The sequence below is a fragment of the Tachypleus tridentatus genome, chromosome 12, assembly GCF_004210375.1.
Source record: "Tachypleus tridentatus isolate NWPU-2018 chromosome 12, ASM421037v1, whole genome shotgun sequence".
Lineage (NCBI taxonomy): Eukaryota > Metazoa > Arthropoda > Merostomata > Xiphosura > Limulidae > Tachypleus > Tachypleus tridentatus.
In genome coordinates, this window is record NC_134836.1 from 5,620,008 (window position 1) to 5,642,360 (window position 22,353).

General features: G+C 30.7%; 1 protein-coding gene across 50 annotated transcripts in view; it reads left to right on the forward strand.

The window, feature by feature from the left end:
- Positions 1–21,394, forward strand: part of trol (terribly reduced optic lobes) — a 324,267-nt gene extending 302,873 nt beyond the window's left edge. For all 50 annotated transcript variants that reach the window (XM_076469289.1, XM_076469303.1, XM_076469310.1 and 47 more), the window contains 11 exons: positions 4,766–4,918; positions 7,745–8,053; positions 9,271–9,489; positions 10,140–10,387; positions 10,942–11,119; positions 12,108–12,242; positions 14,284–14,509; positions 14,649–14,732; positions 16,215–16,318; positions 19,165–19,312; positions 20,567–21,394. In XM_076469289.1, the coding sequence (XP_076325404.1) occupies positions 4,766–4,918; positions 7,745–8,053; positions 9,271–9,489; positions 10,140–10,387; positions 10,942–11,119; positions 12,108–12,242; positions 14,284–14,509; positions 14,649–14,732; positions 16,215–16,318; positions 19,165–19,312; positions 20,567–20,621 (1,859 nt within the window). In that variant the 3' untranslated portion in view covers positions 20,622–21,394. The remainder of the gene's footprint in view (positions 1–4,765; positions 4,919–7,744; positions 8,054–9,270; positions 9,490–10,139; positions 10,388–10,941; positions 11,120–12,107; positions 12,243–14,283; positions 14,510–14,648; positions 14,733–16,214; positions 16,319–19,164; positions 19,313–20,566) is intronic.
- Positions 21,395–22,353: the final 959 nt, after the last annotated feature.

The following is a 22,353-nucleotide window of genomic DNA, read 5'->3' on the forward strand; positions in this document are numbered from 1 at the left end:
TTTAAGCCAAAACAAAACACATTAAAATTAAAATACACTACATAGAATTTGTTTGCAAATTATATCCATGTTACTTAACTATATCAATTGGAATTATAACATTTTTCTTGAAGTTTTTGAATCTTATTTTGTTAGCTGATTAAATGATAAATCTATATTTTTTTAATTTGTGGGATAATTTTATTTTTATTTTTTAAGTACATATAATTTCCATTCTAAAAACCATCTAGGTGGATAAGCTGTAACATAATTAAGTTTTAAAATATATTTATCAATATTTTTTCAAGATGTTTTAGAGTATGATTATTACATTTTTGCTATTCTGTATTTAGCTCCTTTTTTATTGTTTCACATTTTGTCTTTTTATGATATCAAAATTACCAGTAATAATATATTCATGAAAAGTAAAAGTATCAACAAATAAATTGTTTTCACATCCACATAAATTAATATCATCTACATTTAAGTTAGCTAAAAAACATTTATATACTAAGACCAATTGGAACTTCATATTTATAACTGAGGGTAGGTCTTTAGTTTTTACAAGGAAAAATATTGTTTACAGATTGATGGATAATTTTAGAAATCTGTAAATAATTGAATACTTTGTCTTAAAATTAATTGTCAGATGTGAAGGTTTCACTTTCCATTTCTCTTTGTCAAAACTTGAAATATCATTAACTTTTAATTGATATTTTATAATGTCTACAAGTAAATGTTTTTCGTGATCATTTTGAAAGTTTTATTTATTTATTACATTAATTTATACTTTTATTTTGGGAAGGATGAATTCATAAATCTTTTTTAAAAAATAGTTTTTATACTAATGCTAGTATAAAAATTATGATACATTTTATAATCCCACATTGTAGTTTGTACCCTAGAATCTTTAAAAAAAAATGCAACAGATTTTGTTTAATTTTAATGTTTTGTTTTCCATAAAAATTCATGGTTATAATATAATTAATCAGAGGTTGAGATTTGCTGTTTTCAACACAGTTCTACCTCATGATTTTGTTTACTTAAAGTTCATATAAATGTAATTGTTTAATTTTGCTAAAATATATATAGGAATGAAGTTAGCAGTATTTAATTTTCAGTTTTGCATCTGTTGAAAAATAGTCATTACATAACCTTTATATTTTTAGATAACTTAATGGTGCATAATGTTAATTATAATTTAGGTAAAGTACCATCTACTATTCTAAATTAGCATTCTACTGTATAGACATGTGTTTTAAATCATTTTCCACATGACTGTAATGTTTTGATTATGCTTCATCACAAATGTGTTTTAACTTCAAGATTAGACATTAGATTTCTTGTTTTTATTTCCATTGTTTTTTATTTGAGATATTTTTTTCTGAAATCTAACTTATTTATATGAATTTGAGATATAATATGACAGATGATGAAATTCCCATGATACTAGTCAATGGTTCTGACACATATACCCAGGTCTCAGGTTGACTAAGTCTGCTAAGGAAACACAGGCTTCATTTATGGAAAACTTGTGTTTTAAGTTTGGCCAACGATTTCTTCCTTTCATGTTTTAAATTTTCTTGAAGAACATAACTAATATGTGTAAATTTCTTTCTATGGCACTTTCTACCTGTTACCACACTTCATGTAATTTGCTGGATTGGATATTGTTCTTTTTCCCAGGAAATTGGTAGTAAATATTTAAGTGTATATTCCTCACTCCCAATAGGCAATTTTCCCAGATGTTTTGTCCAGGGTGAACGAGCTTGATCATAATATACGTGCTTATATAAGGCCCTTTCACTGGATGTTTTCTGCCTGAATAGACCACATTTGGCATAACCAAACTGTTTTTTCATAATAATTTTTTGTCCAAGTGACCCTCACTTGATTAGAATATTTAAAAAGTGCTTCTCCTTGATGTTTTTTGTCAGGATGGATGACACTTATTGATCTTAAAAGAAAAACAAACTTATGTGAGTTTTTGCTTGGACTATGAACTGCATCTGACATGATCTGATATATTCCAAATAGCTTCCCACAGATTTTTATGCCTGGACAGACCATATTTGTTCTATTTATATATAAATTAGTCTTTTGGCTCTAGCCACTTATGCCTATAGCTGTTATCTACTACATATGTGGATGAATAATGCATATCTGTTGGCAATGATTCCAAATCAACAGATAAGATTTCATTTCACTACTTTTGATGCATTCTCTGGTTGTTGTTTTTTTTCTGATGAGAGGATCATTTTTATTACTGTCAGTGTACTTTACAATAAATCATTGTAATTGCAGAGATGCTAACCATTATGATTTGAGCATAATCATTACGATTTTGATGTATACATTACAACTATATACTCATACAGACAAATATTATGACTTGTTGCAACTCCCAAATTATTATGTATTATATAGGCCTATACAATAAAGTTATAAATTGTTCCCCCAGGGCTTGAAAGGGGTGAAAAGAAAATTTCTAATGAGATACAAATAAATTTTGATAATAAATAAAAGACATAGTCCAAATGGAACTTATGATAATCATGTTTGTGCTTGAAATAATTTAAAATATTTGTATCTTCAACGTCTACCAATAGTTTGAGTGCGGTGCTTTTCCATACTGGGTACGTGGGGGAAATCATAGCTATGTAATCAGTACTTGTCAGCTAATCAGCACTCGCGTAGATGGGTATTTCTCGTTTTTTTAGCAGCATAGAAACACCAATGTGATCGTTTACAAGATGGAAAAAAAAGGCCTCGTTCACCTGATTGTCTTGTTTCTGGCAAATCTAAAAGGACTAAAACTGTGAATCAAAAATTTAGGAAAGAGTATAGTGCAAAATATCCAATCATTACATCAAAAGTCAGTGACAGTCATGCGTTTTGTACAGTTTGTCACATCGATTTTTCTGTGTCGCATGGCGGGATAAACAATTGTTCCAGACATACAAAATCAGCATCTCACCAACAAAAAGGCTGAGGTGAAGACAAAAATGATGCAGATAACATTTATGAGTAAGAATTCAGAATATGAAACTATAAATGCAGAAGTGATGTTCATGCAATTTGTCATTGCTCATAATTTACCTCTAGCTGTAGCTGATATTGTAAGACATCTATTCAGAAAAATGTTCCCAGACTCTAATATAGCAAAAAAAATAGAGCTGCTAGAAGCAAAACTACAGCCATTGTACAAATGTTGGGTTGTGAAGATGACAAAATGATTTCAAGCATACTTACTAACAGTGTTTACAGTTTAGCCACAGATGGATCCACAGACATGGATGACTCAAAACTGTATCTAGTGGTTGTACGATATCTGTACAGGCTCTGTCTACAGTCATTACACTCAGTCATTTGAAATAGTTGACATGTCTGTAATTGCTCTGGTATGCTCCAGGACTCTTCCCTGGGCACATAGTTCATCGGACCCAATGCTGATTGCAAGTTAGATGTTTTGTATGTTCACTCTATGCTGATTCATATTACAGTCCTACTGCACTGCTCTAAATCAGTGCTGTACATCTTTTTCTTGAGTATATGGTGCTGTTACTCAGATTCTACACACTGTATTGCTGTCTCGTTAATTTGAAGAGCATACCTTTTCCAGAAATAGTGATATATTCCAAAGGTTACCTTAACTTCTTGAAAACAACAGATGTACCAGAAGAAAGTATGTGCTTATTTTGATACTGTCATGCCTTCAATGATCCCTCCCCCTTATCTTTCCAATGTGAGATTCTAGCTCAGGATGAGAAGAGATAATACTGTTTTGGAAGCTAACATATTCCTATGCTGAATAGTTCCAATAGATATTTACCTCTTCTCATCCACTTCCAACTGATATGCCAGTATTTCAGTTTGAAACTGCCAATTCTCAAAAATGAGGATTGTGCTAGCATAGTAGAGAAAATCACCTGTGTCAGTATAGATGGTGCCAGGTAGTGATGATATGCACGTTCTGAAATGACATGAAAACAAAGGGGTATAATAGACTGGTATGTTGTTAGCAAAATTCTTTTTAGCAACACTTAGTGAGCAAATCAAGATTGAGAGCTTTAGGTGAGAAGACATAAGTACCTATTTTAAATACATTTTCATGTAGAAAAATGTTAACTTTTCATATTTGTTGTGTTATTTTTCAAAATTAGAGAACTCATTGCAAGCAGGAAACATAAAGGCTCCTCTGTTTTTCAGGAAAAATGGATAGAGGTGCAATTTTATTTTCATCATCATTCTTATTAAACTAGTAAAGATTTATTTGATGTTACATAGAAACTCTGAAGCATATTACATTCTTATGAAGGTTAATGGATAAAATGCATCAAAAAGTTTGTCTCCAGGGTACTAATCCCATGTAAACAGTTTTCATTTATGCCTTGTTTTTCTATATATATTATTGTACTGTACATTCAATTAACTCATAAATTCTGATGTTTATTAAAATAAATAATTAAATATTTAAAAAATGTATTGGTAATTGTAATCATTAGTATCATTAAATGAATGTTTTATATGCCATTACATGATATATAAAATACTTATTTCTTTAAACATTTCACTAAGTTTACTGCCAGACAGTATTTTCGATCAGACTGCTCAGCAGTATTTTTACTCCACAATGAAAATGTACTAATTCCAGCTTTCGTTGTAAAAAATCAGTAGTTGAACTCATATAATGTGATTTCATTTCACTATCTTGAATCAACATTTCTGATTTCAAGTATCAAAACAAATTACTGACAATTGACTTGTTTCTTTGAACTTGTTTTAGGTATAGTAAATGTTGATGATCAGCCTGAAGCAAGTGGCTCTGCTCCTGGTCGATTTCTTGGTTTAGACCTGGTAGAACCATTGTACATTGGAGGTGTTCCAGATTTTAGTAAACTGCCAAAGGATGCAGTTGAATCCATTCCAGGCTTTGTTGGTAAGTGAATTTAGATTTATCTATCTGGAGCTCGTTCCTTATCACTTGATGTGAATATCTCACATTTTTCTTTTTAAAATCACAGATATAGGAGTTTGGAAAGAAAAAAAAAACTGCATACCTGTATAGGTCTAACAAAATATGATTTTTGGCTTTGTAAGCATTTCAGTAATTTTAAAGGATTCTGTTGTAACTAATTCTTATGTCTAAAAGTGTGTGAACCCTTTCTACTGTAAACTTTTCAGAAGTTTGTAAACCATTATGATAGAAATTATCAGAAAAGTCATAGAATATGGTCATGATAAATTTGTTCCAGTAGTTTGTTTCACAACAATGATAGGCTGCAATTAAGATAGCTTGTTTCATTATATGTTTTAAGAGGATCTAGTTTTCATTTCATAGCAGGTAGAGCTGTGATATTTTCAAATAAAAACTGATTCCATAAGATATCAGACAAACTTGCAAATAACAGCAGATTCAACCGAGGTCTAAGAGGAGGATTCTGCAATTTATATCTTTACTGGTTTCTTTGAATTTTAAAATGTGTGAGAAGAAAACAGACTGGACACATCTTAAAATTCAATCTATATTTAGATAGAATTTAAAGAAAAAAACTATGCAAACCTGCATAGACAAGTAGAGTTGTCATAGACAAGTAGAGTTGTCTGTTTGAATGAAAAGTTCACCAGCTTTCAGTTCCTCAAGATTGAGCCTCTGCTGAACCAGTCACAATGAAAGCAAAGTAAAACTAAACAAAAGGTATTTCTAGATCCAGAATGTCAACTTTTTTTGTCCAGTGAATGATATTTCATGACTTCTGTTCTCTTACAGTTTTGCTTTCACTGTCAGTTTCAGTCAATATCACAATCTTTAAGCAAAAGATATTTCAGCACTAAATTGTCCAACCTGAATTTTACAACAGTCTTGAAATATACCTGCAGACAGAATAGATATTACCTCCTAGAGAAAAAAAAAGGTGAAATTACTAGAAACTGAATAAATAATTTAGAATAATATTCTTACTATGTAATGCAGAAAACCTGTAATAAGTTCATGTATCACACGTCTTCCTTTTCTCTCTCAAGCTTGCCCTCAGGCCATTATAACCAGTCAGATTTTAAACTTGTGGTGTGATCCAGAGATGTGTTAACCTAAAACACTTGCATGCCATGTGGAGAACACAACCTTTTAATAAAGAGCAAGCAATTAATAGGAACACACTTAGAGACCAAAATACCTTTTACTAAAGATAATATTGTACCAGAGAATGGAACATAAGAAAAAATCAACAATGAATACTATTACCTTTAGAAGATGGTAGCCTAACATACTTCAAGTGTATGACTACTGATTAAACAAGTAAGCCATTAAAAATGCCCTGCAATAATGAAGCAAATAAAAGAAAAGCGAAGAAAAACTTTTATAGCCATAAAAGTAAAAATGGAACTATCTTTACACAACCCTCTAATATTAAATATTTAATACAATGCACAAAAATCAAAACCTTTACAATAATCAAAACATAATCAAACACTAAAAATATAAATAAACCTCAAGTGTATCATTTTGCATCTGCTTTGCTAACTGAGAAGTGAAGAAAGCTGACCATTAGCTGGGCTGTTTTAGCAGGTACATTCAGCCAACCTAGCATCTGTTCATGATCTTTGACTGACTGACGTTCTATCAAGCAACTAAAAAAAGCTTCGGAAATACTCATCAGCAAAGAATAGAAAAATTGCTGGCTAGTTCAAAAAATTCTGATGTGACAGAGAGTGCTACCATAAAACATTATTAATTTTTAAATAATAATATAACCAAGTCCTACTTGGCTTGTGATCTGTGGTCTAGACCAGAGCTTGGGCTACTGTGAAATGAATAGCAAGAACTTGCAAGTCCCATGGAAACATGTCCATGATCCAAGTGGTCTCATATCTAACAGGTGCCCAATTCCACATTGACAAAAGATTGGACATTTTTAAATGACAGAGAAAACAATCTTTATTTAGATACAACAGAAAGAAAAGTTAGATAATTGAATATCACCTCTACTAAACTAGCCATGACAAACAAAGAAAAGCATACTTGGATCCAGAATGTTAACTTGCTTTATTTTTATAGTGAGTAGTGTCATTTCATGACCTCTGTCCTGTGATAGCATTAGTAGACTGGCAACTTCAGTCAATATCCCAGTATACCAGCAAAGAATATTTCAGTGCTAACCTGTTCAATATGGATTATAATTATCAATTCAACATACAACATAATTAAATATCCCTTGAAGGAAGAAGACATTAACTAGAGAAAAAAATAAAATTTCAGAACAACTAGAACAACATAGTTTTAGCAACTCTGGACCATGGCAGCTGACTAAGTAATCTGTAAAAACTTGTGTTACCATAAAAGGTATTAAACTTCTACCCACATATAAGAGTTAACCAAAATTCTTAATGTGTCCTCAGTACAAACTTGTAATTATTAACTTGTAAACACTTGTGAAACATCTATATGAAAATTCTTTGGAAGAAAAAAAATTCAAACAAATACAATTTTAGTAAATCTCTCTCTCTCTGAAAACTGCTTTGCCAAGATTGAGATAGAAGAGAACAGTTAGTTCTTCCTGTTCCAGTTGGAACTTATGGCAATGAGGAATCTTAACATTTCCCTGTTGTACATGTCTTCTTTGGCCATCCACCAGTAAAGAATAGCCAAAAGGAAACAACTTTATGCATAAGGAACTTTTATCTCCTATGGGATTTGAAAGTCAGGTAAATGATATGACAAAACATTCTAAGGCCATGCTACTATCAGTTGTTCTTGTTTTTCTAGGTTGTATAAGTAAGTTCAGGATTGCAGACAAAGATCATGAGCTGATCAAAGATGCAGAATCATATGGAATTAGCAGCTGTGAAACCTGTGGAAGGAATCCATGTCTTCATGGTGGTGTGTGTCAAGAAGCTTTGACTGAAACAGGTTACAAGTGTATTTGTCCATCAGGGTTTTCTGGTGATGATTGTGAGAAGGTAGCTGAAGCTTGCTATCCTGGTGTTTGTGGAGAAGGTCGCTGTATTAATAAACCAGGTGGTGGATTTGATTGTTACTGTCCTTTTGGAAGAACTGGATTTCGTTGTGAAAGAGGTTAGTATTTTGTATTAATTAAGCTCTAGCAAGTGAAGTTTATATTTAAAGAGGTAATGCAATGTGTGCACAATATTTTGAATGTAACTGTTTTACACTAAAATATTTAATTTTTCAAGTTACATAAAATAGCATTAGATGTTTTTCTGTAACTTGTTAATCTTAATTTTTATTTCTTTTCATGCTATATAATTTGTAAGAATTATCCAAAAATTCTATTTGCAGTTTATATCCCTTAATGTAAGATGCTAAAGTGCTTCCTAGAGTTACTTTTAGATGCTACTACTTATTTTTTGGATATTTAAATAATATTAAGGATGAATAATTTAACATGTTTAATGCCTGTAGAGAAATAATTTGAGTAGATTTATTAAAAAAAAAAAAAAAAAGGTTTAATGAAGTTACTTAAATATGGCTATCAGTACATCTTTTTTGTAGTTAAATGTAATAACTGTAGTAAAGTTTAATCTCTTATCTCTTAATTTAGTGAAATATTTAAAAATTATTGATTGTTAAACACAAATTGTTTTTTAGTAACCATGAATTTTCTTGTGTAGATAATTTAAATATGTGCAAATATATTCACTGTTGACTTGTGAAGACTTCATTGTTTCATTAGTGCATTAGTAGAAATTCCATATTTCCAAATGAGTTGTGACAGGTTAAAAATGTACAAAGTTCACGAAAGCTATGAAGGTATTTACATCCCTATGAGCTAACTTTTTCAAAGAGAATTAGATATATCTTTATTGCTCTTTTAAATATTTTAACTTGCTTCATAGTGTATGTTTATACAAACTTTGACTAATTTTAACATATTGACTGCTGTTTGACTCACCAGAGGGTCACAACATCTCATTAGTAATGTACCACATGGTCCACTGGAGAGTCACAGCACTCTTTTTTTGTGCATTACTTTATAGTACTAAACCTAAGGATGTTTGGAATATTATCTGTAAGTTTTCTACATGGTTCGCGTTTATATCTACAAAAACTATTAAAGTGACTTAATTGAGGGATAAAAACAGAAAAATTTTGATTTTGTTTCAGTTTTATTCAGCAAGCTTACTTCATATTTGTATGTCAAAGGCAACAGTAGTCAGACATAGTTGTATGGCTTGTATGTATATGTTTACATGTGTGTGTGTGATACAGAAATGTATTAATAACTAACATTTTTTGAAAAAATGTTAATGATTTATCTCGATTGATTTCAGAGGTAGTTATTGTTGAGCCATCTCTCTCTGGTGATTCTTTCTTGGCATACCCTGCACCTGAAGCATTACGTAACCTCAACTTAAATATGAGGATAAAGCCAAGAGATGTTAAGGATGGAGTTCTTATGTACTCTGCTCAAAGTGAAAGTGGACAGGGAGATTTTGCTTCTTTAGCTATTAAAAATGGCAGTGTGGAGTTTCGATTTGACACTGGCTCAGGTAAGTAACCAAGTCAAAAATGGGTTATTGTTACATAATATGAATCAGTGAAACTTGCTATGAATTGTTAAGTAAAAATCACAATAAATAACACTTGCTCTGATGTATAACTAAATTAAGAATGTTAATTAATGAGGAAAATTATTATTAGTTGTCATGATAAATATTTATTATATCAGACTTTACTCCAATATTCTGAGTTTCTTTTTGTACGTCATTTAATTAAACAATCTTCATCAGTAGATGTTTTGTTAGTTTAATGACCATGTTTATACATTTTTAAGTTGATAAGTGTTACTTATCACCTTTTTATTTCTATTACTTTGATTCTCCAGCATTAAATCACAAGCTTGTACTTTATGATGGATAACCAGAATGTTAAATGATGGCATGATAATGGTTTAAATCCTTGTTTTTATTCAATCCACAAGTGAAGTTCTGTGATTATAATATTTTACTTGAATTTTGCACAGTTAAAATCACAGTTTACCTTGGAATATTATTGAAATCAACTTCTGCATTTTGTTCTTGTTAAATTATTTTTTTGAGCACTTGTGAGTTCTCACATTGAGCATGTTTCCTTTATCAGAATATTGTATTATTTAGTATGGTTATTTAATAATAGTAACAACAACCTTTGATATCTTTAGGACCAGCTATTATTCGAAGTCCAGAAAAACTGCAGAGAGATACCTGGGCTACCATCGTTGCTGAAAGAGAATTGAGAAAAGGATCCCTGATAGTTAATGATGGTGATGCAGTAGAAGGTTTGTCACCTGGTTTTACTAGAGGCCTGAACCTACAACTTCCACTTTATATTGGTGGAGTAGATCTGCAGCGGGTTACTGTGTCACCTTTTGCTGAAGTTTCCCATGGTTTTGATGGCTGTATTGCTCATGTAAGAAAATTGAATATTTTTTGCAATTTCAAAAGCACTACCAGAATTTATAAAATAACCTTGTTCTAATGTGTATGAATAAAATTTTTTCTTTCAACATATGATGTAAGAAAATTGTAGAGGTTTATATAAGTGTATAATATATTTCTGTAGACTGTTTAAAGTGTGTTCAGTATATTTTGGGGTATAACTTCAATACCGAAATCATCACTGTAGTCCTAAGATCAAATGAATTGGAGGTATTAAAAAAACTAGTTTGTACTATGTAGCACAAAAATATAATACAAAACATGATGAATAACAACAAAAATAAAAGTGTAGTTAAAGTTGAAGGATAAAATTTGTGTAAATATTGTTGCAAATTGCTAATTAAGGTAATGATTGAAATATTTGTCTATTATTAAAAAGTTTTACTTTTTCATTGTTTTATTTATTTTGATTATATGAGGTATTGCTATATGAAATCAAGTGGAATATTAATTTCTGCAATCAAAAAAGTTACTAGTGTATGTTGGAACAAAGCTTTTATTATACATGTTTGTATGTTTTTTTAGGTGGAAGTAAATGGTTTAAATATAGACCTTGTGAACTCTGTTGTGGATTCAGCAAATGTTGTTGACTGTGGAGGACGGTCACCTTGTTTACCAAACCCATGCCAGAATAATGGCTTATGTAATGAAGATTATTCTAGACTAGATAGTTACAGATGTGATTGTCAGAGTGGTTTTAGAGGTGAGCATATCAGGACACAGTAAACCTTGTCATGTTATTATGTATATATGACAACGATTTGTAAACAATGAAAAATATCAATACATACTACACATTTCAACAGAGCATTAGTGTGTCTTCTAATGTTGTGTCAAATATTTCTCACATAAATTTTAAAGGATGGAAAGAGGAAACATGAAGAAGATAGTTTCTAAATCTGATTTTTGCATAGATGCAATTCATGGTGTATCATCAATATAGTGATATGTCAGGGGTACTGATCCACTGCATTGATTAAGCCATTTTTGGTGTATACAACAAAGGTCGGGTGCATTTGGCTTTCCATACTGACCCTGCAAATCTATTTGTAGTGTTACCGTTAAAAAGTAAGGTTGTTGCTTGTGATTACAAGTTTGGCTACATGTAGAGGGTATGTATTGGGTGATGTATTATAGGTTTTTGGTCTAAGAAATGTTCAAGTGCAATAAAACCTTCATTGTGTGGGATAGATGTGTTCAATGATTTTATATCCATAGTGAAAAATGTAGTGTTTTTTTCCAGTTAAACATCTGTTTCTTTATAGAACATTTTTAATTTTTTTCTAATAAAATTATGAATGCTCACATACAGAAATATATTGGTTTCAAAATGAAAAGTCACATAATTATTTCAAAACATTTTTCTTATTATAAATTAGCGTGAAATTGACACTGAGAGGAAATAGAAATCTAATAAATATTGAGAGTTAATAATATGTAAAGCTAAAAATAGTACACACAAGTTTGGTTAAGATGTCTGATTTTAACTGCTTTGTTATATTCCATTTTAACTGTTTTTGTACATTGATTATTATGAAAGTTTAAGGGATGCTTTCAGAGTTTCAAATATTGTAACTGTGAGTAAGAACTCAACTGAATTACTTTCTATCCAGACATATATATTTTATTTGAATACTTAACTAACAAAACAATGTAAAATATTCATCCTAAAACTGTATGAAATATTGCAGGTGATAACTGTGAAATTGAAGAGGATCCATGCTATGTGTTGCAACCTTGTAAAAACGGTGGAACGTGCATTGGAACAGATAACTCCTATAAATGTATCTGTCCATTGGGTTTTGCTGGAACTGTGTGTGAGAAAGGTATGTGTATAATTCATTATACTCATTGATTGTAATCCTGATACAACAATAAGTGCCTAATCCTTACAGCTATATCCTTTTCCAAAACTGTTGGAATTCTATGTAATAACCTCGGTTATTTATTGTAATTGTTACCACAGGAGGATTTTGTGCAAAATCCTAAGGTCAGTGTTTTCATTCTTTGTGCATGCTTTTCAAAATCCATTCACAGTGCACTGATGGTGGTTTTTATGAGCCAATGTTAACTACTCAAACCCAAAAACCAATCCATGGAAGATGCACCTGATGAATTAGCTGATATATTTATAAGTGGTATAACATGAATTCGTTTTGTATTTTAATCTTTTAGAGTGCCTTGCTGAGTTAAATATATGGCTGGATGATTTATCTTGATGGAGTTATTCCTTATTGGAATTCATTCCATACAAAAATATGTTCTCGCATTACAGTGGTGTCAACATGTTAGCCTGATAGTGCTCAGAGCTCGTCCTGACATATTCCTCAGTTCTCCTGGTGTTAAACTTTCTATTATAGATGTAACTTGCACCAACTATACATCTACATAGAAAACGTTTTGAAACATGCTCTGTATCCTTTTTGAAATGTGTGATAATATGTTTTAGAAATAACAGCAAATGAAGCAGGAACTTTCCTTGAAAAATTAAACAAAGGAAGCAGTACCATATCTACAAACTTCTCCCAGAACACACAGTTGAAAAGAAGACAAACTGCTTTTAAAACCATTATATGTAAAATTGATTCTCTCTCTTGTAGCACTGGCAGTTAACTGTGAAGTAACCAGTTTTTTCTTGTTGTAATCAAACTTTCTATAAAAGTTGGTGAAACTGTCAGAATATCCCCAAAGATTCTTAACTTTCATATCATGCATGTTCTTATAATTATGGAATTGGAGAGTTTTGTGCAAGAAATTCCTGTTTTGTATTGTCCAATTTGCCACATTTTAACTGTAGTTTCAACAAGAGACTTGTAGTTTTTAACTTGTGTAATCCAGAGAATGGCCAGAGATTAGGCAATTAAATAGGCATATTGCTACCATAGATCATAAATAATCTTTACAGCAGGCTTTTGACATTGCAGCCCTATATATTTTACCAATTCATACATACCAGTTGCTTTGTGCTCTTTACCAAATAACATTTGATGCTTAACCACACTCACTTTTAGCTTTGTTATTTACATCACTTAATGTCCATCATTAAATGGTTTTAGTTAAGAACCACTGACTATAATTATACCCACTGATTACACTCATAACTCAACTCTGTATACTTTATCAGATTCACTGTTAATATGATAACCATCTGTACTCCACAATACTCATGTTTTTTACTCACAATCCAGTAACCCTTTGTGCTTCACCATACTCATGTCTTATACTTGTAACCCAGTAAGCTTTAGTGCTTCATCATAGTCTTGTCTTCTACTCATGGTCTAATAATCCCCAGCTCTTTATTTTACCTCCTCCTTGTATTTGTGACACCTTAATCCTTTGTATTTTTTTGTACTTCTAAGCCAGTATTCTTTGCTGCTTTACTTCTGACCGTTTATGTATTACCATATTAAGTTCTGTAGTTATGGAGTTTTGAATATAATTCACCTGACTCATTCCTGTTTATAATCCGTATGACTCTTATAACATTTGGAATTCATTTATCATTCTTCACCATTAAATATTTAGGAATGAGGAGTTTTTGTCAAGTGGTGGGCCTGTGTAAAATGAAGTAATATTTTCCATTCAAAATATAAATATTGTATGAAGTAAGTTTATTGCTTCTTTCTAGCTATAACTTGAACTTTCACACTGTTTTCCATTCTTAAAAAAAAAACTTGTTCATATTACAGCTAACTTCTGATCAAAGCAAATTATCTATGTGGATCAGAAATTAAAATAAACACAAAATAATTTAGCTATTTATAATACCTGTTTAGGAATTGGTACACTCACTGTCACTGATATTTTCAGGTTCAATAAGTTAGAAAATGGAAGAATTAAATAATTTTATTTTTTCATATATTCCAGTGGTTACCTTTGATGACACTGCTGCATTTCAAGGGGACAGCTACCTGGTTTTTGATAGACAGCTCCTGCCACATACATCAATATTGACAACTGAAATCATTCAGTTCAGTTTTACCACTAGTGAAGAGAACGGTTTAATATTTTTCCATGGACAAAAACCTAAAACAGAAGGAAAAGGCCGAGACTATTTAGTTATTGGTATAGTTGATGGATTTCTTGAACTCAGGTTAGTTTTTCAGCATTAATTATTCTGACTCTCATTATATTTACTACATGAAACTAGACAGAATTGTGAGTTTTGATAAATTATTAAAATTATATAGTTCAGACATTAAAGCAGTTTCTAATAATGTACTTTTTTGTAGTTATGAACTGGGCAGTGGTCCAGCAGAAATCAGGTCATTAGAGAAAATCGACGATGGAATAAAACATTCAGTGAGGATAGAAAGGTTAGCATTTAAGTTTGACCAATAATTTTGATACCTGAATATTAAATGGAGTATTACATTTATCATCATGGCTAGTAGTCTATACAATCAAGTTAAGGGTAATTATTAATTAGTTACAGGTTCCTCCCTTCTTTTTCAATTTAATATGTGGTGTTGAGCATAAGTTGTTGTTTAATAATATTATGAGAAACAAAATCCATTTGGAAATGCATACTCTTGGAAACCATTCTTAATTTTTCATATCTATGTTAATATTTTACAAAAATCTGTGTGTTTGTCTACAAATTGTACATGTACATATACTATTACAATATAACAAATGTCAATAAGTTTAATTTGCATTTGTGGTAAACTTTCCACAAATCTGAATGTTAGAGAACCTTTTAATATTTTTGTTTTCATTAAATTAAAGTTACATTTTAATTGTATATCTTGTGCAAGTTGTACAAGTATGAAATATCAGACATATGTGATGTTTTCATATATATACTTAATATAATATTTTAAGAAACATCTTTATGAACTACTTATTCAGAAAAATTTTCAAAAGCAAGTAAAATAAGTGTTTACCATCATATGGTAGTCGTTCAGCTAGTTACTAAAGAGTAAACACGCACACACATACACACACGCTCTCGTTCAACAGAGTGGTGTTGTAATGTAAAATGTAAGTGAATTGTCACCAGTTTTATTTTATCACTATCTACTAAGTAAACAGCCTGAACTGTTGACATTTAATTTGGAACTTCCAGCTGGTAGCAGGATCTTGAAGTACTTGTGCATATCATAGAAATTGTCATTGTACTTCTCACATATTCTCTGGAAACTCCAGCTTAGTAGCAAAGTATTCAAGTACTTTTGTAAAGAAGAGGATGTCACAAGTTATTATCAAGTATTTTGGACAGTGTGATTCAAATGAGAGAAAATAGAGTATTCAAAGGCCTGTAGTTTCCATCCCCTTGCAAAATAAAAAGTCTTTTCTGTACTTTAACACCACAAATGTATTGTAAGCATGATGGCCATATTTCAATGTTCAAAAAATTAAATAGCCCAAAAGAGTTAGTAGTGACAGCCATTGACTCACTGTCTTCCCTTTATTCTGTGAGTTGTATTTTCTCAACATTTGCTGTTATTAATATAACACTTCTTCATACTAGTTGTTAACATGAGTTTTGTTACAACTAGTGTTCCAGAAGTCCTAAACTATTTCAAGTATGATTATAGCAAAACGTTTAATAAAATATATAATACCTTTTAAAATTCCTTAGTTTTATAACAGTTTTATAATAATGTAAGTAGATATGGCTGAACATACTGACCTGTTGAAGTAATGGTGTTTGAAATTTTATATAAAGCTTTAAGACTAAATTTACTGACCTGTTGAAATTATGTCATATTTCAAAATTTTGAGTGTGAAAGATGACAAAGAATTATTATACCAATTTCAAGTACTTAATGAAACAAAAGTTTTTGTTAATTTAGAATGGCAAAAAATGGAAGCATACAAATAGATGGAGGTCAAAGATATTTTGGCAGCTCGCAAGGAGTCTTACAAATGCTGAATTCAGAGGGAGACATTTATATTGGTAAGCTTTTTCACTTTGTTTTTAAGAATTGTAATATTTAGTTATAATTCTTTAAATAACCGACTATTTAACTATATTTCTGAAATTATGTTTTGTCCAGTTATACAAACATGCCATCTCTTTACTGCAAATATTGTAAAGATTCAAAATATATCTTGGGTATATTGCAGTTGTATTATGTAATTTTATTAAATTCAGAAACCTTAATTTGGATTTTAAAGAAATATAAGTTTTGAAATTCTCAATTCAATTTCCAAAATATGCAAATGCTGTTTTTGTAGATACATTAAGAAGAAAGGTGAAAGACTTAAACTTTCGTGACCAGTCTCCATAATATCTGTTATACTTGTGACTGTTGGAGTATGCTTCTTATTTTCAGTTTTAAAACTCGTAGCTAGTATGAATAACTGCAGGTTTCACAAAGAAAGTTATTTTCACACACACAAAAAGGAGCTAATTTGAATAATATGGTGAGAAATGCAGTTTGTTTGGAATAACAAGGAACTGTTGGCATAAAGAAGTTTGTCACCACGTAATGCTACACACCAAATAGTTACAAATGATGTTAGCTATTCTTTGTTGTATGCATGAAAAACAAAATTTTATACAAGTGTAAAAAATAGAGGAGAATTACACATACAATTTCAGTAACTAGTTTTCTTTCTGTATCATGTCCCTGCTAGTACAGCTGTATGTCTACAGGTTTACAATACTAAAATCAGGGGTTCAGTTCCCTTCAGTTGGCTCAGAAGATAGCCTGATGTGGCTTTGTAATGAGAACACACGCATGCACATTCTATATCGTGCATTTTTATTGAGACATTAAGACATTTCTAAGTTTATACCAACTCCAGTTAAGCATTAAGTAGCATTTTAATTTAGAAAATGTTAAGCTCTAAAAGCATTCTTGTTAATATCATGGAGTAAAATTTATTAACAATATCTAGAGCTATGGATAGGTTTTTACAGAAAGAAACAATAAAAATGTGCATATGCTGGGGCTAATAGTTAATTTCTTACTTATCTGTTTTTCAAACCTGTTATGTGAATACAACACTTGAGCAAAAACATTAGAAACTGAGAACTGATTAACAAAAAAGAAAGTTAACACTGTTTTAAAAAACAGTAATTATTTTTATATCTGTCTACTCTGAAGTTAAGTTACTTTCTACTGAAGTTACTGTAATAGTTTACACACACTGGCCTAAAAATTAGATATAATAATATGAAAAACAGCTGCAACATAGCATGACATCTACTCCCCTTGACCAGGGTCATTCCAAATATGTTTGCATTGATTAATATCAGATGACTGTGGTGGGCAGGGCATGTTTTGAACTTAACCAGTTAACCTATGCACTTTAACTAATTCTTAATGATACAGACTCAGTTTGTCAAGGAATCTTGCATTCTGACACTTAACTATCTGGATAAATACACAGCTTGAGAAAGTGTGTCTGTACAGTCACAGTCCATAAGATCAAATATCCAAAATAATACCAGTACTTTAACCAGTACTATGCTTTTAGTGGTTTTGATACTGATAGAACATATTCAGAGTCCAAAAGTTGTTAGAATTTTCCATTTTCACAATAGTATGTTTAAATCAGAACAGTATAAAATGTGATTTGCCCAAAAAGTGACTATTTTTTGTTGTTTTTTTTCATTCACTCAGAATCTAGACTCAGTTTCATGTACTTTTGCAATGGATGTTATCAGTTACTTGTGTAAATGTTTTCCCAAGAGGCATTCTACTACCAAAACTGATATTGCACATATAAATGCTTGTAGTCTGTTTACAGATTAATGTTTAGTGACTCGAAGGGTAATTGCATGCCTACTGCTTCTTAGGCCACTAGTATATAGTCCATCAAAACTAGCAGGTCAAGAACTACCAAGTCTGCCCCCATATAGTATACCCTAACCTCATATTTCATAGCTAATCCTGATGAATAAATTTTGCAAAATTAAGCTTCACCAACAAAGAGGCAAGAAAAATACAGTCAAGACAGTCAAACATTAGTAAATTCCTTTGAGCCAATCAAAATTAAGATCATTCACAACATTAATTTTGGGCACATTCACAGAATAATGTTGGTATAAAAAAAAAAAAAAAAAATTGGATTAACAACTTCTAATACAACAAAAAGCTGGTGTGTTTTTATAATACTACATTCCAGCAATAACTTTTATGTCATGTTGCTTAGCAAGAAAAGAATAACCTAATATTGTTGTTAGTGTATTTACTAAAATATAAAATGAAATGTATACACAAAAAAACTGGAAAAATACTTCCTGATTTATTAATTTAGTGTCTTTGTTGATTAAAGAGGTTTGTTTTTATTTAAAATGTTGGTTACGTGAGAGAAAAGTTTAATTTAGAAACGATGTGAATTTAAAACTGAATCATTAAAGAGGTTTGGTTTTATTTAAAATGTTTGTGACATGACAGAAAATAATTTAATTCAGAAAGGATGCAAGTTTAAAACTGGATCATTAAAGAGGTTTGATTTTATTTAAAATGTTTGTGACATGACAGAAAATAATTTAATTCAGAAAGGATGCAAGTTTAAAACTGGATCATTAAAGAGATTTGGTTTTATTTAAAATGTTTGTGACATGACAGAAAATAATTTAATTCAGAAAGGATGCGAGTTTAAAACTGGATCATTAAAGAGGTTTGTTTTTATTTAAAATGTTGGTGACATGACAGAAAATTCTCGAACTAGGTTTCTGCTTAGTATGAAAATGTTATCACATAAAATAATTTTTTTTTATTTGTGAATAAAATATTAGATGATTGGAATTGATAAAACCTTGAAATAAAAATATTTTGTCTTGACTAGGTGGTGTTCCAGATTTCAAACTGATGACTGCAGAAAGATACTCTAATGGGTTAAGAGGGTGTTTGTCAAATATGCAGATACAAGATTCTGGAGTACTCAATCTCTATAACAGTGCCAAATCTGGTGTGAATGTCCTGCCATGTGACCAGTGAGTTGAAAATTTAACATATAAGGAATAAATGTTAAGCCTTCATGTGTGTGTTTTATGAGCAATAACTTTAATATTATATTATCTCATTATCATTTAATTGTTTTAACAAAATTTTAAACTAAATACTCTGTGATAATTTTAATATCCAGACTATTTAGTAGCAAGTAATTTTATCAAAATATTTGGTTCGTTGTGCTTACTAAAGAGTTTTTACTGTAAAGTATTGGTGACATTGGTTTTAAACAAACTGTAGTTTAATCTATAATGTTAAGCTATTTAAGTTCTTGTCAGAGGTGTGTCGCTAGACACTGGTACATGGGGCCTACTCTCCAGTTCTGTTTTATAGTGCCCTAAGTCCCCAGATAGTGTTTTGAAAAGTAAGAGTACAAAACTATGATCAGTATGAGACTGCAAAACCAAAACTTTATGTGCCTTTGGCCCAAGCCTCAAATGTTTTAAATTCTTAGCAACATCTGTTTCTTGGTCCAGTATGTGTGATTTTGGGTCTTGTAAAGTGTGGTTTGCAAAATAATAAGCTGTTTTCTTTCTTTTCTATGTGTAATTTGAAATATTCTCTGTTCATCCTCTTGTATTTTTAATGTGTCCCTCCCCTTCTGTTTCATATATTCTAAGCTAGATAATGAATATGTTCAGTTTTAGACTCATTGTCAGGTTATCATTCAAACTTGGTGATAAAAATGACTCATTCCTTTTAATTAGATAAAGTTTCCAATTAAGTTATTACTGTATTAACCAATGATGTAATTACCATCCTTGCTGAAAAACAGAAAAATTAATTACTCATAAAACATGTATAAGTTGAATTTTGTGTATGGCTGATAGATCGAATGTTTTGTGCATGACCGAAAAAAGTACTGTTTTGGATACTATACTGATAATGTTCATTATTTTCAACACACAGTTCATATCAAGGTGACCCTTTGTTGTGGTAATAAAATGAACAAGTTTCACTTCCATAGCTTCTATAAATATTTTAATTTTATTATGAATTTCACAATAACTGTTCTTGTGAAATTTCTAACTGAATACGTAGTAAGCAACAGTCATTAATGAATCTTTTAGGCATCTTAGTCACATTTATTCAAGGGCTTTTTACCAACATTTGCTCCTTATTAACTAACAGTAGTAATTATCTCATTTTAATATTCTGTGTTGTTTTACAGGAGTTACTTTAATAAAAGTAACAACAACAGTATACTCTTTTTATTTAAAACAAATCTCTTACTCTAGGAGTCATAACAGTGGTAGTTCCAGGGATGAACTCCCCAGCTTTTTGGAGAAGTGAAACATCTCACAGGGTATCCTGGCTAAACCTGCCTTAACTGTGGCAACATAGAGTTTTGCATTAGGCTAGTCTGGTTTCAGCAATAACAGTTACTGTACTTTTATAATTTAGTTTTCTAGTAATACTAATGTTATCATGAGACCACTCATTTTATACAATATATTGCTTTCAAACCATTATACTGTCTGCTGGCTAGGCTGTGTACAGGTACTGAAGTGCCAACCACAATTTGGTAATAATTTTAGTTGTTGAGGTTAGTATTTCTACTATTTTCTACAATACAGAAGATTTAAGTATGTCTTGAAATTGTTAACAATTGTAAAGTATTAAATATAGCAGCCTGGTTATATAAAAATGTTTAGTGTCTTTTTGACACTTATTCTTGATGTCTTGAGAAACCATATTTTTTTATCAGTATCTTGTTCGCTGGTCTAGTCTAAGGCTTTAATATTGCAGTATTACACAATTTAACACAATTATTTGCTAATTATTCTTGTTTTAATTGGTATTTTCAAAGTCATTATGTTACTTGTACAACTGGAATTGTCTGTGAATTTTTTTAAAGTCAGTATTAGTTAAAATGACCACTTTCACTGCCATGTTTGTTACAGGTAGGCCATATTTTATGTTATACATCATTTATTGTTTACTAAGCAAAATTCATTTGAATGCATTGCAGACTGCCAATGATAGTCATGCTTTCTTTTTCAGTATGTTTGTCATATGTTTTGATTTATGGAATATAACAAATCTAATAAACTTCTCAGGTTTGATTTGAGTGTGTCAGTTTTTGAAGTCCTTCATTTGTAACTTATTACACATTATTCAAATTCTACACGATTAACTTTGCTTAAAAACCTTATTGTTGCTTTAAGTGTTCTCCTAATACCTCTTCATGAATTCTTTTTAACTGTCTCAGTAAATATTTCTTATTCCTAAGTAACTATTTCCTCAAGCTGAAAGTTCTTGGCTTCAGTTTGGTTTTAACATTTAAACAATATAAATAGTTTATCGTTTAACACTCTTAACCTGAAATAAGAAAAGTGGAACTGTGGTCATACTTCACCTGAATGAATTCACACAAACACTGTAGGAAGACTACAGTAGAAAATCAACCAGAAAATTGGATTTTTCTGCTAATTATCCTGCAACCAATTAAAAGTAATCACTTAACAATATCTAAAGACATTCTATATCTACTGCTACATGACAGGTATGAAAATCTTATCACACTAGGAAGAATATGAGCATTCTCTAGATACCTACTACACACAATAAATTAATAATACAAAAACACATATTAAGGTATTCCTTTCTATTTGTAAGTTTGTCTTTGATATTGTGGTATTCTTAAAATACAGTCATAATCTTAGTAATTAAGAAAAATTCATGGCCCTGGTTTGCAGAAGGACGTGTATAATTGATATATATTGCAGATTAAGTGAAACCTGACATGAAGTATAAGAAAAAATATTGTTTTTGGCTGGGAAACAGAAATGTGGAAGTCCAAGCTGTCTGAACATTATTGTAAAATTATTAGTAAAATGGAAATTAAATAAACTGTTTCATGAAAGAGAAATTAAATTAGCTTTTAATGGAACTGTATATGATTAATTATTTGAAGAAAGATTCCTACGTGACCAGTAAACTGAATGATATGGGAAGCAAAGACAAGACACGGCAACCATTGATCTTTCAAATTAGAAATGAAATGTGTTTGAAAATGCTGGAA